We start from the raw sequence: 14,990 nt of genomic DNA, 5'->3' as shown, positions 1-14,990 counted from the left end.
TAAATTGATTTTTGAAGTTTATTTTGATTTTAAAATGTGTTTAATTGTCATTTGATTACTTTAACAAACTGCCTGGTTTGTTTGTTAGTCACAGGCAAAAGCATTATACGTAATACACCATTTGTTTTCACCATGTAAATGTCTGTATGGTCGAGTCGGAATTATCCATCCAACTTCGTCAACCAGCCAATCACAGAGAACATAGAGATAGAGACAATTCACATTAGCTGATACGTATCGTGTGTAATAGAAAATTGAAGACAGTTAAAACAATTTGGATGCGTTTTTCTTCATCTTAAAGCTTTGCCGAGGGATTAGGACTCGGTTTTGGCAGGTCCTCAAAACTCGAAAAATGTGCTCAAGACAGTCATGATTTTGACCAGACTCCCACACTTGTCAGACTTTGTTCCCAGTTCTCTGTGTACCTTTTTTTTTTTTTTTTTTTTTTTTTTCTGTCACAGTAGGCCTACTGTGCATTATTTTTTACTATTTTTAGAATGGGAGCATTTCATGCACTTGATTCCCCCCCAATATTTCAGAACGACAGTATTTCTTTACAGGATGTCAAACACGGCCAGACAGTGTCGAATCGGGCGGGGGATCAGAAGCAATCCGCTGATCCTCTTTCCTGCCAGGCTCATCCAGCTTTGGAGCCTCTAAGATCCCTGCACGATATGCGACCTAAGAAGGAGCGCTTGTTTCTGCTAAGCCTCGACGGGTGGGGTGGGGGTTGCCTCTTTTTTTTTTGTCTAACCTTGATGCGAGCAAGTGACACCTACGACTCCATGCAGCCGTTTTATTTGCCATTACATCTCAAGTACATACATACATACATACAAGTACATACATACATACATACATACATACAAGTACATACATACATACAGTAAGAGGTCATTTCATATGCGAAAAGGTTCTAAAGTCTGATAGGAAGATTTGGGGGTAGAAGTGATGAGGAGTTATGTCATTTTGGGCTCCTCAAGAAGCAACAGGAAGTGTTTCCCCTGATTGGATTAAGGAGGTTTGATTGACACCTCATTGATTAGAGGCGAAAACATCGTGTAAGAAGAGGAAGGGGAGGAGGATTTGGGGAAAGTGCAGGGCGACCCAGTCCCGGCACCCAGGCAGAGATTGTGACACCGAAACCGGACTTCGACCTGATCAATAACACGATGCACGCGTCACATTATCAACAAGACATATTGATAAGGCTTCGCTAGTCATGCAATGAGACAGACCCCCTATGGGGTTCCCGCTATCATTTTTTTCCCCCTCTTAAACCGAAGATGCAAAAAAAAAAAAATGCTTTTTACATCTCTCAAATCCATTTCATGCTTGGGTTATTTATATTCTTTTTTTTTTTTTTTTTTGGTGTTACGTCATCCACTATGTATGCGCAGGAAATCATGCAAGTCAAGCAAGCAGCAGATTTTTATGGATTTTTGCCACCTAAATCGTATCACATCATCACAGATAAAGGGCGACAAGTTCTGGCTGTTTTTGTATTATCATTGCAAAACCAGTAGAAATAAAAAAAAATGTGTATTGTTATATTATTGTTAATATATATATATATATATATATTTTATCCACTGTAGATGGGAATTGATCGCAATATTTTGATGCTGGTACACTGCGATATCTAATAAAAATATCGAATTTCTTTAAAATGATGGTCAATCTTACAAACGTTAATGTTTTTGACACTTTGATGTTAAATTTGTGTTCTTTTTTGCACTGCTGTATGTTAAAAGGGTGAGTTTGCAGTTTTTTCTAAATCGCAAACTGCCCTTTTAACGTCTTTATAATAAAATTGCGTGTCCATATCGTATCATAAGCGAAAACGGTACACAGCACTATCAACATTTTCGATCGGAACTAGGTTATAATTAACGGACGAGATGCCACTTTTGGCCCTCGTTACGATGTTAAGTACCAATACATGAAATTTGAACGCGAGCCGAATACTGCACACGAAAAATCCAGTAAATCTGATGAACTTCTCAGTGCAGATTTGCGCGCATTTGTCAAACTATTTTTTAGTTAATATATTTTTTAAACGGTGTCGCCGTGCTCCATGCTAACGGGCATTAACAGGGTAACGTCCATGGATGCTGTCCAAAGAAGTGAAAGAGGTTTCCTCTGAGAAAAATGATTCCATCGTCCAGCTTGTCCTTAAAGTTCTCCCATTGTTCGTCATTGTTTTCGGATTTCATGCCTCCTCGGGATGCTAATCCAGGTGGAACTAGGTGAGACTAATAATAATAAAAAAAAAAAAGTGGTCTCGACCAGACCAGGAAACCAGCAAGAACTATAGATCCAATCAGAAGGCTGAGCCAGTCCAGCTGTAATCCGTATCCAGGTGTTGCGATGAGGAATTTAGCAAATCGTGCACGTTTTGGACTTCCCGTCACCTCCACCTGCTAGCAAAAAAAAAAAGAAAAACAATATCAGTTTTAAAAAACAACAACTTTTTTTCAGAACATTGTCCAATTACAGCTCATGCTAACTGAATATAAACCCAGTCAATTAGTGGAAGCAAACAAGGTGAAGTCGCATTTAGCGGTTATGCTGCACCCAAATAGAACAAGTGTTCATATTTTCACTTCATATTTTTCTGTCATGTCCTTAAATAATATCTTTTTTTTCATTTTCTAATATTAAGTTAGGACTTTATGATGTCAAATTCTCTACCTCTCCTGGCCTCCTCCTCCTCCAGTTTCTTCTTCTGGTCCTCGATAGCCTTCATCTTGGCGTTGTAGACTTCGGCCTGCTCGTTCCAGTGGGCGCGGTTGTTGTTGAGGCCGTCAAACATGGGCGTGATCTCCTTGTGGAAGCGGGCGAACTCCTGACAACACAGACGGGCGGAGAAATCGCTTTGAGTTTTCATTTTCCAGTCGAGCGGACCTCCGTGGCCTGTCCAAATACTTTTGAGGAGGAAAAAAAAAAAAAAAAAACTAGATCCAAAAGCATAAGATTGACTATTGGCTTGTTGAAATTGCAGATTTGGTGGGCGTGATGAGCCTCCCAAGTAACTTGTTGTCCAAATTACTTTTCTGCCATCTTATCGCAGCACAGCAACGACGCCGCTAATTAACTCATTACCTTGTACACAAACGAGCACACAAAGTCAATGAAACCGCACTGCATCTTGGGTAGCTGCTCGGCGCAGTTCCTGTCCATCATGGGCTAGAAGACACACATAAAAAAAAGGAGGCATTTTTAGTTGAGGGAAGAAAATAATTTATAAAATACATATGAATAAAAAATTGGACACGTACAATTGGTTGCTGGTCCAAAACCGACCTCTCCAAATCTCCCTGTTCCCAGAATTCCGCGGCAACCATCAGTGCCACCTGGAAAAAACACATAAGAGACACAAATGTCTTGATAATAGATAGTTAACGATGTAAAAAGGTGTTTCAAAAAACATATTTCCAGTCTAGGGCACAAAAATGGTTAACTCTCGTTAAAAAGTCGGCCCTAAGAGCAAAAAAAATGTTTGTTTTTTTTATTGTTGGGAAAAAATAAATAAAAAATCATCTTGACACAATCCACTTTCTGCCTCACAGGGCAGCATAAATAAATAAATAAATAAATAAATACAAATAAAAAAAAAGGGAGGCAGAAATTCCGCCTAGCAACAAGTGACACAGAGCATGACGTGACTAAAAAATCTAAAATCTAGATAAACATTTCACATTTTCATTTATTTGGTAATTAAAATAAACCAAATCATTTATTTATTATTTTACATATTTTATGATTTCCTGCAATCTCTCCCCGTCCTTTTTCTGTCTTGTCGAGCAACAGTCCACGAAAGACTACAGTTCTACAAATTCTGCCTAGCAACAAGAGACTGCACAAACATGTGACATAACCAGGAAATGACCACGATGAACAAATGTTTTTTTTTTTCTTACTACAGTTGTAATGTCCTCATATTTGACCATATAATGCAACAACTACCGATTTTTTTTTTTAAACACGTAAAACAATGATGCACATACCAAGTTTATTATTTTTAATGGTATCCACTGTTTGTTCCGAATAAATACTTATTTTTTTTTAATAGGAGTCCTAATTTAATTTAAGTAGAGTCATTATGCAAAACATATCAGCTTAGCATTAGCATTGTAAACTTCCTATTTGATCTTTATTTTTTAAACATTCTAACTGTTTCATGTAAATATTTTTTTTCCTCCTTACAGTATATTCACTTTTTCTCATTAAATTGCATCTTCTCTGAATATTTTGAAAAAATGTACTGCAGTGGTAACGTCCTAATACTTTTGTCCAGAAAGCAGTGACTGCATTTTTACAAAAATGTAAAACACTGATGAGTATGAAATGAGTTTTTTTTTCTTGGAGGGCAAAATAAAAATCCCATTCCATCTCACGTCGGGAGGCTGCGAAGGCCACCCACCTTGCTCTGCACTTCCCAGGGTTTGGTGATGGCTGACAGGTCGCAGCCGGTCATCATCATGGCCCTAGAGAGGCCAAAAGAGAGAGACAGTCAGGAATGAGGATGGTTTAGAGAAAAAAAAAAAAAAGAGAAGGATTCTGTGTGTTCCTTACATGACAATCTCCTTTCGAGTGGCATTGTTGGATACGTAGGCTGTGGCCTCCTTTTCATCCGTCATTGGCTCGGTGGCGTTCACAATGTTTTGGAACATGGTTCTTTTTCTGCCGGACGCACGCAGATGCAAAATGGTCATTACAGATTCAAATATTTGTTTGCATTCTGTAAAGTCTCCTCATATATTCCTTTTTTGTGCGTGCTTCTGCCACATGTCCCTTTTTTTTGCATAATCGGCAGCCAGAGTACCAATTAGTACCCAACCAATTCTGCCTAGCAACAAATGATTGTAGAAACTTTTTTTTTTTTAAAGCACTTTTTTTTCCCCAAAGTTACAGTTGCTTTTAAAATCTGATGGCATTCTTAAAATATTTTTTTAAAATAATTATAGTTCTCATACGGTGTTGAATCACTTAATCATTAAAAAAAAAAAAATCTGCTTTTAGGGATACTTGACTCATCGAACAATTTTCAACAGTGAAAAGTTCATATTTTGTCCCGAATGATTTTTTTTTTAACGATTATTTTTCATGTACAATTAGTACCTTTAAAAAGTAGTTTTTCTACTTGCTATGCGACAGATGATGACATCACCAGTACTGAGGAAGTAGGTAACAGCCAATCATGGCTCACCTGTTTTCTGAGTATGGTAAGTACACTGAGCCATGATTGGTCGTACTTTTTAAAGGTACTAATTGTACATGAAAAATAATGAAGTTACCACATTAATTGTAGACAAAATATTAACGTTTACTGCTGAAAATGTGCTAAGTATCCCTTTAAATACCTGTGACTGTTTCTGTGAAAACAGTAAATCCTAGAAACATGAAAACAATTAGTTCAATAATACTATAATTGTGGAGGAAAAAATAAAATAAATTTAATATTTTAGATCTATTTTTAGTCCCCGTGACACTGCCTGGACATATATTTAGCATAGTATAACATGTAAATTCAGAAAATAATAATAATAAAAAAATACAAACAAATTAAATTAAATTAAAGATAAATTATTGCCTAACCCAAGCACCGACAAACCAAAAAATTAAATTCCAAAAATTGTGCCCCACGAATTCCGCCTAGCAACAAGCGACTACTTCTCCCAACAAGTACTTCAACGCACTTGAAGTAAAGCGCCAGATCCGTAGCGATGATGCAGACGTCAAACAAGTGCTGCACGTTCTCGAACTGGCGCTTCTGAAGGTTGCAGAAAATGTTTAAACTCTGCAAGCGACAAAACAAAACGCGTCCGATTTATGAATGGAACAATCAGACGGACGACGGCGTGCTGTCAGCAAACGCCTCGCACCTCCTCGCCCATGAGGGTCTTGCTGTACTCCAAGTGGTGCCTCTCCATGATGGACGAGCCGTGAAGTTTGGCCAGAGGAGATGCACTCCTGCACAGGAGGGAGGAAGGAAAAAAACAAAAACAATCACGTAAGAGTGGCTCACAAACGATCACAAAACAAACACACACAGTGACATGTTTGCACTTGCTTGGTCTGGTAGAGGTTGTTTGTGCCTCTGTGGTCGATATCGTGGCAGAAAGCGGCGGCCACCATGGCGAAGGCATCCAGGTCCGAGTAGTACTTCCTCAGCTTTCCTGTCTGCAAAGCAAGAACAAAAGTGCGTCGTCATCGCGTGTGCCAGGAGAACTCATTCAATTTCGCATCATAACATTGAAATGAAATGCTATTCTTACTATTACTGCTACAACCCTCACTCAATGCCATGGACGTATTTTCACGTCATTTAAGAATCCAGACATTCAATCCCATGTATGTATTTATAATGTATATTATTATTTTCATGTGGTCGGATAAAGGAGTGTCTGAAAATTACAAAAGAGGATAAGGGCCAATGAAGAGACCAAAAAAAAAAGAAAAAAGGATGGCAGGATTTTCACTTTATTCTCAGACTTCTCATTTTAAAGACACAATTCTGACTTTAAATTAAAAAAAGAAGAAAATTTTTTTTTTTAAAAACAATTTAAAAAAAATCTGAGATTAAAGTGAGAATTTTGACTTTAAAGTGAGAATTCTGAGAACAAAGTGAGAATCCTGGCAACTTTTTTTTTGTGCTATTAAGCGATATATTTTCAATTAATCACACAATTTTCCATAATTAATCACAATTACTTCTGCTTCTACTTTTTCCTACAAAGCTTGCAACACATATTTACTTGAGTAAAACCTTGGAATTAATTCATTAGAGGGATACTTTACTTATTTAGCCATTTTTGGCATTCAAACATGAATATTTTGCCGATAATGAATTTGATATTTTCATTATTTTTCATGTACAATTAGTACCTTTAAAAACACATTTTGCAACTTGCTGTCGTCTGAAAAAGACATCACAAGGGCTCAGGTAACCAATCACAGCTCAGCTTCTGAAAACAGTTGAGCTGTGATTGGTTACCTGAGCTCCTGTGATGTCATTTTCAGTTGACAGCAAGTTGCAAAATGTGTTTTTAAAGGTACTAGTTGTATGTGGAAAAATAATGAAAGTATCAATTATATAATGGGCTAAATAAGTGAAGTGTCCCTTTAAAAATCATCAAATTGAAAGTATATTGAGAGTTCAAGAATGTTAGAATAGCTTTCTTTGATCACTGAATAGAATTCTTCTCCTGTAAAATACAACTGTTGAACAAAATGATCAAAATGGACTCAGCTTTACAGACCTTTTTTTTTTTCTCATAGAAACAATTTTAGAAGTTTTTGCTTAGAGGTTTAGTTGTGCCCACAAGCAGTACACTTCAGAAAGGTTGATTTGTAACTACTGTACTATTTGAATTTGGCTTTGTTTAGCCAATAATTTCACTTTAATTTTGACCACTAGTTTTTTTTTCCTTCTCCAAAAAAATAAATAATAATAATAATAGTTCATTGACAGAGTCCCCGTGCATTATTCCATTTTGGTTTTGTCAGTGTGTGCTACCTGGAGCAAGCAGAACATGGTGTGGCCCACGTTGAAGCCGTGCCGCCAATTGTGGTAGGTGATGGAGCGGTAGCCCTTGCGCACCGTGTACATCCAGCGGGTCAGCGTCTGAGGGAGGACACAAAAAGGGGAGGCTTTGACGCGCACGCTCGCCACCTAGATGCCAACTTCATGCCTCCTTCCCTCGCCTCACAAAGGAAGACGGATGGTTTTCCATCTCGGCTTTGTGTTGGATCATTTATCCGGAGGAGAGAGAAGACCAAAACGACATCTCGAGCGGCGTCTTGCGCTCACCTCTGCGGGAACTTTGAACTTCTCCACGACCCCGAGCTCAAAGAACATGCGGATGCCGGCCTTGATGAGGTCGAACTCGGAGACGGGGAAGTCGCTGAAGCCGAACGAGTACAAGTTCTCGCCGTTGACGTTGTCGGCCGTCGGGCATGTCGCTCTCTGAGCGGCCGAAATGACGTGTTATTATTATTACGACTTTTTGTTCAGCCGTTAAAATTTCCATAGACAAAATGCTGAGACTTATTGCAGTATTAATGACATCCATCCAATCTCAGTGAGAGTCTTACCAGTAGTTTGTACATCTCCTTCTGGTCGCAGTCCTCAGGGTCACTATTGAACTTTTCCTTGGTGTTCTGTGCATCAAGCAGAAAGAAACAAATTGACAAATAAAGCTTGATGTTCCGGCCCCGGTGGTTTCACGGTGCGATGCGGAACGCAAGGCCTGACCAGGATGGACTGCAGCTCATCGGTGGTGCACTTTGTCTGGTACATGAGCATCTCCTGGGCGATGTCTTTCCTGTGCTCCATGTGGTTGAGTTTGTCGTAGGTGTCGCAGTTGAGCACGGACCAGCCCAGGAATTGGGTCAGCGCCTGCGGAGCGCATAGCACAGGACGTCAAAATTGAATCAAAACAAAACGAGAAAAGAGGAAAGACAAAGATGAAGGAAGAGGATGTGAGGCGGCTACTGGATGAGGAAACAAGGAGAGTCTGATGATCTAATTGCCTCATTAATTAAACTCATTACCGAAATGAGTGGTAAATCTGTTTAGATACTTTCCCTTCCACTGATAAAAGGGGAAGCTAATATGGTGCACGCGCATTTTCAATTCACACAGACCTTTTTCTAATTGATGAGCTCATTGTGTGAAATGAGATTAAAAATAAATGAAATGGCACATTGACGCTTAGTAATATGGTAGCAAAAGTGGGGAAAAATAAATAAATGCTGTGCTAGCATTGTAGCTTACACTGGGACTGGACCAAGGTTATTAGAGTTTTGGAATTTTCATTTTCGTTAGTATTTATTTTTGTTTTAAGTCTTTTTATTTACATTTTGTTAGTTTTAATGAGTTTTCAAGGTGATTCTGTTAGTTTTTATTAGTTTGCGTTATTTGAAAAGGCTTAATTTGAGTTTGTTTTAGTTTCAGTAGTATTATTTTTTTTTAATGTGTTTTATATGCAATATTTTTAATAAACACCATGGTAAAATGCAAAAAAATTAATGCATTTTGTACCTAGCATTGCATTTTGGCTGAGTTAAATGAAAAAGCGCAAAATTGTAGCCTCGGAGTGACATCATCTGATGATGTCACGTCTCTGTGACACACTTTCAAACATCCTTATTCCAGTTAATATCGAAATAAACATACTTAAATTACATATAAAATCATCCCCAGAGGCTCATGTATTAAATTAATTAGCAAAGACTAAAATGAAGGACATTTTCACTATAATTAGTTAGTTAGTTTTGTAAACATAAAATGTAATTTCAGTTCATTTTTGTTTTTTAAAAAGCATTTGGGTTTGTAGTTTATTTTGCGAACAAAATTGGTTTTTGAATTTTAGTTTTAGTTTTCTGTTAGTTTTCGTTAACTAAAATAACCTTGGACTGGACCATATTTGAATGTGGACAAATACATTAATATAACAAAAACATAAAAAAAAATAAAAAATAAAAAAATAAAAAAAAATCTAACAAAAACAGGCTCAAAGACAGAATCTTGAGGACCGACCTCTGTGATCTGCTCGTCGTACTCGTCGAACGGCTTGCCGTCTTTCCTGTTGAAGAAAGTAGCGATGCCCACGATTTCCTCCTTCTTGTTGACGATGGGCAGGGACAGCACGTTCTTGAGGACGAAACCCGTCTCGTCCACCGCCTCTTTCTACGGGTCGGGGGCGGACATGCAAATAAATGTGAGTGGAACAAAGTTGATGCAAGTGAACTCGCCCGTCCCTACGCAACACGCACCTGAAAAGCGAAGTAGTCATCGGCGGCCACGTTCATCATGTTGCAAATCTGAGGGGGGGGAAAAAAAAAAAAAAAAAAAAAAAAAAAAAAGATAATAATAATAGTAAAAGTGTTACATTATTAGTTCTTGTATTCACCACATAATGTATATCTGTATATCTATATATGACGTATATTAACTCTTTCTCAGTCTACACATCTGGGCTTATGTTAATGTTTGGCGGTGATTTTTTATTTTTTGCTACACCAGCCTGTATTTTGCTATTTTGTTTGTTTTGTAAACATAGCTGGGGATGGTGTGTGTGTGTGTGTGTGGGGGTGGGGGTGGGGGGGGGGGCGTTCAAATTTGTCAGCTTTGTGACCTCACTCCCGCGGCAACTTGACAGCACGCATGGATTTTTTTTCCACTCACTCACTCACTCAAGTTTAAATGTGTGAGAAGCCGACAAATTCGAACGGCCCCGTCTCCAACACGCCCCCCCCCGCCACTACCCGCTCTGCGATTGGCTGGAGGGGTATAAACACTGTCTGTCCAGAGAAACGTCCCGCTGTTTACAAAAGAAACACAAATTGGCAAAATACAGGCTGGGGGGGTGGGGATTTAGGAAAAAAATCACCACCACACATTAACAGAAGCCCAGAGGTGTAGAATAATAATAATGGTAATAGATGTGGGTGCGTGGGTGTGTGGGACCTACAAAGCCGTTCTCAGCCACGTAGGTGGGCAGTCCGCTAACCAAAGCCCAATGATCTGCAGGAGGACCACTGAAAGAAACAAACTACACTTTAACTTTCAATAATAATTCATACATTGTTCCAATTAATATGACAAAAGGCCATTTTGTTTAATAATTAAATGACAGTTAAGAATCTGAAAATGTGGTTTAAAATGGTGGTGATAGTTAAAGCCTTGTACAGGTGAATATATTTTCTAATTTATTTATATAATTTATTTCTAATTTCTATTTATTATGAATAAAAACAAATCGACCTCAGTTAAAATCATTGACCTCAAGATAATCTTGAATAAATTGCTTTCAGTCTTTAATTCTGGTGCACTTTTGAGCTCTGAATATTTCTGTTAATGTCTACTTGAATAATGCGACAAATTAATTAATGTTCAAACTCAGTACGAAGGGGTGCGAATCCACCTTGGGACTGTTTGGCCTTGGAGGAGGTCGGCACTAAATTGATGGATTGTATTGTGCAGGTGTCGCGTGCAATTATGTGAACCTGAGGTTGATTCCACTCACGGTATGACTTTAATTTCCTCCTTGCCCTCCAGGAGGTAGTCGATAATCTTGTAAAAGTTGACCTCCTACGTTTGAAAAAAGGAAATATAAGAGTGCGTGGACAAAAAAAAAGAAGCAGCGATATACATCTTTGAGGAGATTTTGGTACCCTTCCATCTGGCGTTTTCGGGCCTTTATAAGGCTCAACGTCTCCCAGTTTCACCGGCCATTCGTCGTAGAATTCCTTTTCTTTAGTCATGTCCAGGAGGCCCACTGAGTATCGTTCGCAGTTCAGGTAGGTCCTCACGGTGTACAGAGCTTTGTGGAACTGTCTCTCGATGTCGGTCAACTCTTCAAAAACTTTACTGGCAGACCAGAGGAGAACCTAGGCATGGTGGGATCGAGCAAAAATGTTTGGTAAGTCCAAAACTATTTATTTATTTTTTTGGGAGTGTGTCAGTTCATATTAGTACACTTTTCGGCTAGCATTGCTTTTTCAGTCTGTTTGTGTTGTATGACAATGACAAGATGCTGTGAAGAAAGATGTATGTTAGCATCTTATGTTAGCCACCATCTGGTTAGCTTCTATGTGCTTGTAATTCATCATAAAAATTAAGATGAGTGATGAGAATAAATAATAATAAAAAAAACGGTCCCCCCTTTAAAAAATAAATAAATAAATAAATAAAATAATTAATATAAATTATAAAAAAATAAATTATAAAAAAATATTAATTTAAAAAAATAATGTATTTAAAAAAAACAAAAAAAACAAAACACGGCCCTCTGGGCATCTGCAGCTGGTGAAGCCGCTTAAAGCACCACCTTTCTGTGCCGTGACTTGGCTCAAGTCCCTCAAATGTTCTTTTTAAACAAAACAATTATTATTATTATTTTGTCTGAATTAGTCGTAGATCATGCAAAAGGACGACTGTAAGCATTCCAACGTGTCATTTATTGAGAAAATTATTCTTGTGATAAAATTCAATACCGAGTGGAGAAAAAGAGATCTGATATTTTTGTAGAAATTATGAAAACAGAATCTCTCCTTCCGTTGTTTTCAATCTCAAAAGAGGAAACAAACTCAACTGTGTGATATTACCTCACCCAACAAAGATAAACAGTATTGCAAATTGCTAAATTCTTATCAATTCCCACTCTAGTTAGCACATCGGCCACACAGTCCTGAGGTTGAGGGTTGTTTAATCTCCATTTTGTTTTGAAAGTCAACCTCAAGTTTTGCATTGTTTACCTGACTCCTCCTGGACTCCACGTTGAACATGTAGGTCATGTGATTTTGCAGGGCGATTACGTGAGCGAAGGTCATGTACTTGTGGAAGAGCTGAGGAGCACGTCGGACAGATTAGTGACCAAAAAACAAACAAACAAAAAAACACTTATTTGCTGCTGTAGCATTATTTGGCCATACCGCTTCATCCTCGGGTGTGAAGTGGGCCGCTCCGATCTTGTTGAGGGCCGTGACCACCCCCAGGCACTCTTTGTCAGCCATGAGGGGGTACGTGAGCATGCATTTGGTCTTGTAGCCGGTCTGCTTGTCCACAAAGTCGCAGAAGTTTTTATTCTGGGAGAAGAGCAGAACATTTGACATCCGTTTTCCATTTCATCCCATGTGGTTTAATTAAGGACGTTACACAGTATCCCGCTGCCAAGTCCACACTGATCACTGCGGTTTCTATATTTCTTCTCCGAAAATTAATCTCATCTCGCTTGCTTTAATAAATAAACGGCGATTAGTTGCCTTGTCAGTAATCAACCTTGATGACAGACAACACTGAATGATGAGCCCAGAATTAATCACAGCTTTTAATTACTTTCCCACCAGAAATCAACGCTCCTCTGATTGTATAATGTCCTTTGAGTAATCAAAAAATATGAAGCAGGCAGCAGTAAAAAGTCATTTAATACTTCGTATTTTACTTTTGACAAATTGAGGCATCACCGTCCATATTTTGGGCCTAAATGAATTAAACCGTCTGAGTGCCCTTTTGGACCCAAGCTTCCTTTTTATAGCCGTTTAAGAGCATTAGCGAGACACACATCGACAGCCAGCGGACATTAAGCACGGATGGGAGATGCGATATTTGATCCAATTGTAGATGACTTGACTTAACACCACAGCGTCATCAGATGATACGATGAATAATCATAACCCTGATAATTAGGCCCACCACGTTACACATGCATCCGGATAACATCACAATACAGGGATTGTACGATAATACGTGACGTGTTTACGTAATTGGAAATCGATACATATCATAATAGTGTTTCCACCGTATTACATATAATAAGCAATATTAATAAATACTTCCAACATTGCCAATAAAAAATGCATTGGAGATTCCATTCTGCTGCCGTGTTTCTTAAACCGTTTTTAAAATGATTGTGCAATAATCGATATATCAGGGTAAATGACTATTGTAGAGTGATTAACATTCTTTTGAAAAGTTATATTTTCAGAGAATAAAATGAATATTCCATTGATACTGTCACGTACATCAGGATTATTTTCACTCAACTACATGACTCAACCTTGGCTTAAGTAATAATTGTCTCATTCAATGCCATTGACGGTTATAGACGTCAAAAATCCATTTGAAACACATATTTGACAACTTCAAGCTAAAACAGCATTCATTCGCCACTTCTCACCTGGGAGATGTCAGGAACATTTTGGGGCTTTTTGGAGGAAGCGGTAAAGCCAATTATGCCCATCTCCAGGGGGAACACGATCTCGGTCTGGGGGTGCACCAGGTTGGTCTCGTATTTGGACGTCGGAGTAACATCGAAGAGAGACGTGGCGAGCTCGGGTATTCCGTTCCTGGATCTGCAAAGGTAAAAACTGACCCTGTCGGCCTGCAGGATGAGGGCCACCCGTTGCAGCACCTTGTGTATAGACTCTTCCATCACGCCTTGCTTTTGCATGGCCTGCACCAGATCGAAGATGATGGCGGCCTCCTGCACCGAATTGACATCCTTGAAGGAGGCTGTATCCTTCACCTGGAGGGTCGCGGAGAAGGCGGCGGTGAGGGCCTCCGCCCGCACCTTCTTATCAAAATATTCTTTGGCGAACTGCGGGTTGTTGTCCAGATATTTCTCCACGCTGTCTTTATCTGCCATGCTTACAACTTTTTAAAACTTCTGACTCTCCTACTGAAACATCACCTGTGGGGGAAATTTAAAAACCAAAAACAGTCCTACAGGGGTGAGTGCATCCTCCTCCGCGGTGCCGAACGGGAATCACTGACGGTGTCCCGGGACAGACCACCACGGCTTAGAGGCTGAAAGGATCAAAGTGGCCACTAATTAATGTGACGTCATGCCATTAAAAGCCCTGCTCTAAGCGTCCTTAACCCCGGCAAATCCCAGCACTGATCATTTTATATCTGGTCGGGCTGCCCGTGTGCAGGAGGAAAGTCGGTTCCGGTGTGATGCATCCACATTGACGCTACCGCCATGACACATTGTTCAACGAGTGGTGTATCTTTAACTTGTACAAGATGTGGAATTAAACAAGTTATAAGAACAAAAGGGGGGGGGAATAGAAAAGACAATGCACACATGGTAGTATTGGCAACATTATTTCAAGATTTCAAGACAAGATTTCTGTCAAAATGCTGAGTCATGTTGGAATTACCACTTCAGCCCGAGTATAACAGACCAAGAATAAAAAAACAAAACAAAACAAAACATTGTCTTTTTGAGGAATGTTTTTTTGTGTGGTATCCCCTTCCCTGATTGGCTAACAAGTTTTATTTAAAAATATCCACCAATAAGCTCGTACGGGCCAGAATTCCGAGGTGTCCTCCAAGAGTACGTATCAAAATTACCATGACGTTTCAAACCGAGTCACTTGCCAAACATGACTTAAATAGCGCACCAGGAGAATTGCTTTTAGTGGCATTTGAAGTGCACATTCCATGCTTCTTCTTTTTTTTTTCCATGAAATTGGCA

General features: G+C 39.0%; 1 protein-coding gene across 2 annotated transcripts; it reads right to left on the bottom strand.

Annotated features, from left to right (window-relative positions):
- Positions 1–782: 782 nt before the first annotated feature.
- On the bottom strand, positions 783–14,364 carry pde6c (phosphodiesterase 6C, cGMP-specific, cone, alpha prime). 2 transcript variants are annotated; one of them, XM_077502278.1, is made up of 21 exons: positions 13,689–14,364; positions 12,445–12,597; positions 12,268–12,357; positions 11,185–11,400; positions 11,037–11,101; positions 10,482–10,548; positions 9,784–9,831; positions 9,548–9,697; positions 8,261–8,404; positions 8,101–8,166; positions 7,817–7,972; positions 7,523–7,630; positions 6,077–6,186; positions 5,889–5,976; positions 5,703–5,803; positions 4,579–4,686; positions 4,427–4,490; positions 3,282–3,356; positions 3,106–3,189; positions 2,695–2,848; positions 783–2,420 (listed from the first exon to the last, which is right to left on the bottom strand). In XM_077502278.1, the coding sequence occupies exons 1-21, from the start codon at positions 14,154–14,156 to the stop codon at positions 2,380–2,382; spliced, it is 2,556 nt and encodes an 851-aa protein (XP_077358404.1). In that variant the 5' UTR covers positions 14,157–14,364; the 3' UTR covers positions 783–2,379. The 2 variants fall into 2 exon arrangements, with proteins under 2 accessions (XP_077358404.1, XP_077358403.1); XM_077502277.1 differs by having other exon boundaries at positions 783–2,423; positions 13,689–14,360.
- Positions 14,365–14,990: the final 626 nt, after the last annotated feature.

The sequence above is a fragment of the Festucalex cinctus genome, chromosome 17, assembly GCF_051991245.1.
Source record: "Festucalex cinctus isolate MCC-2025b chromosome 17, RoL_Fcin_1.0, whole genome shotgun sequence".
NCBI classification, from domain to species: domain Eukaryota; kingdom Metazoa; phylum Chordata; class Actinopteri; order Syngnathiformes; family Syngnathidae; genus Festucalex; species Festucalex cinctus.
The sequence above is the reverse complement of the archived record's forward strand: the minus strand, read 5'-3'. Positions and strand labels throughout refer to the sequence as shown.

Coding starts and splice junctions, on each gene's coding strand:
- pde6c (XM_077502277.1), bottom strand. CDS start 14,156: ATGGCAGATAAAGACAGCGTGGAGAAATATCTGGACAACAACCCGCAG. Junction 10,549..11,036: donor GAGGAAATTAAAGTCATACC/GTGAGTGGAATC, acceptor TGTTTCTTTCAG/TGGTCCTCCTGCAGATCATT. Junction 9,832..10,481: donor ACGTGGCTGAGAACGGCTTT/GTAGGTCCCACA, acceptor CCCCCCCCTCAG/ATTTGCAACATGATGAACGT.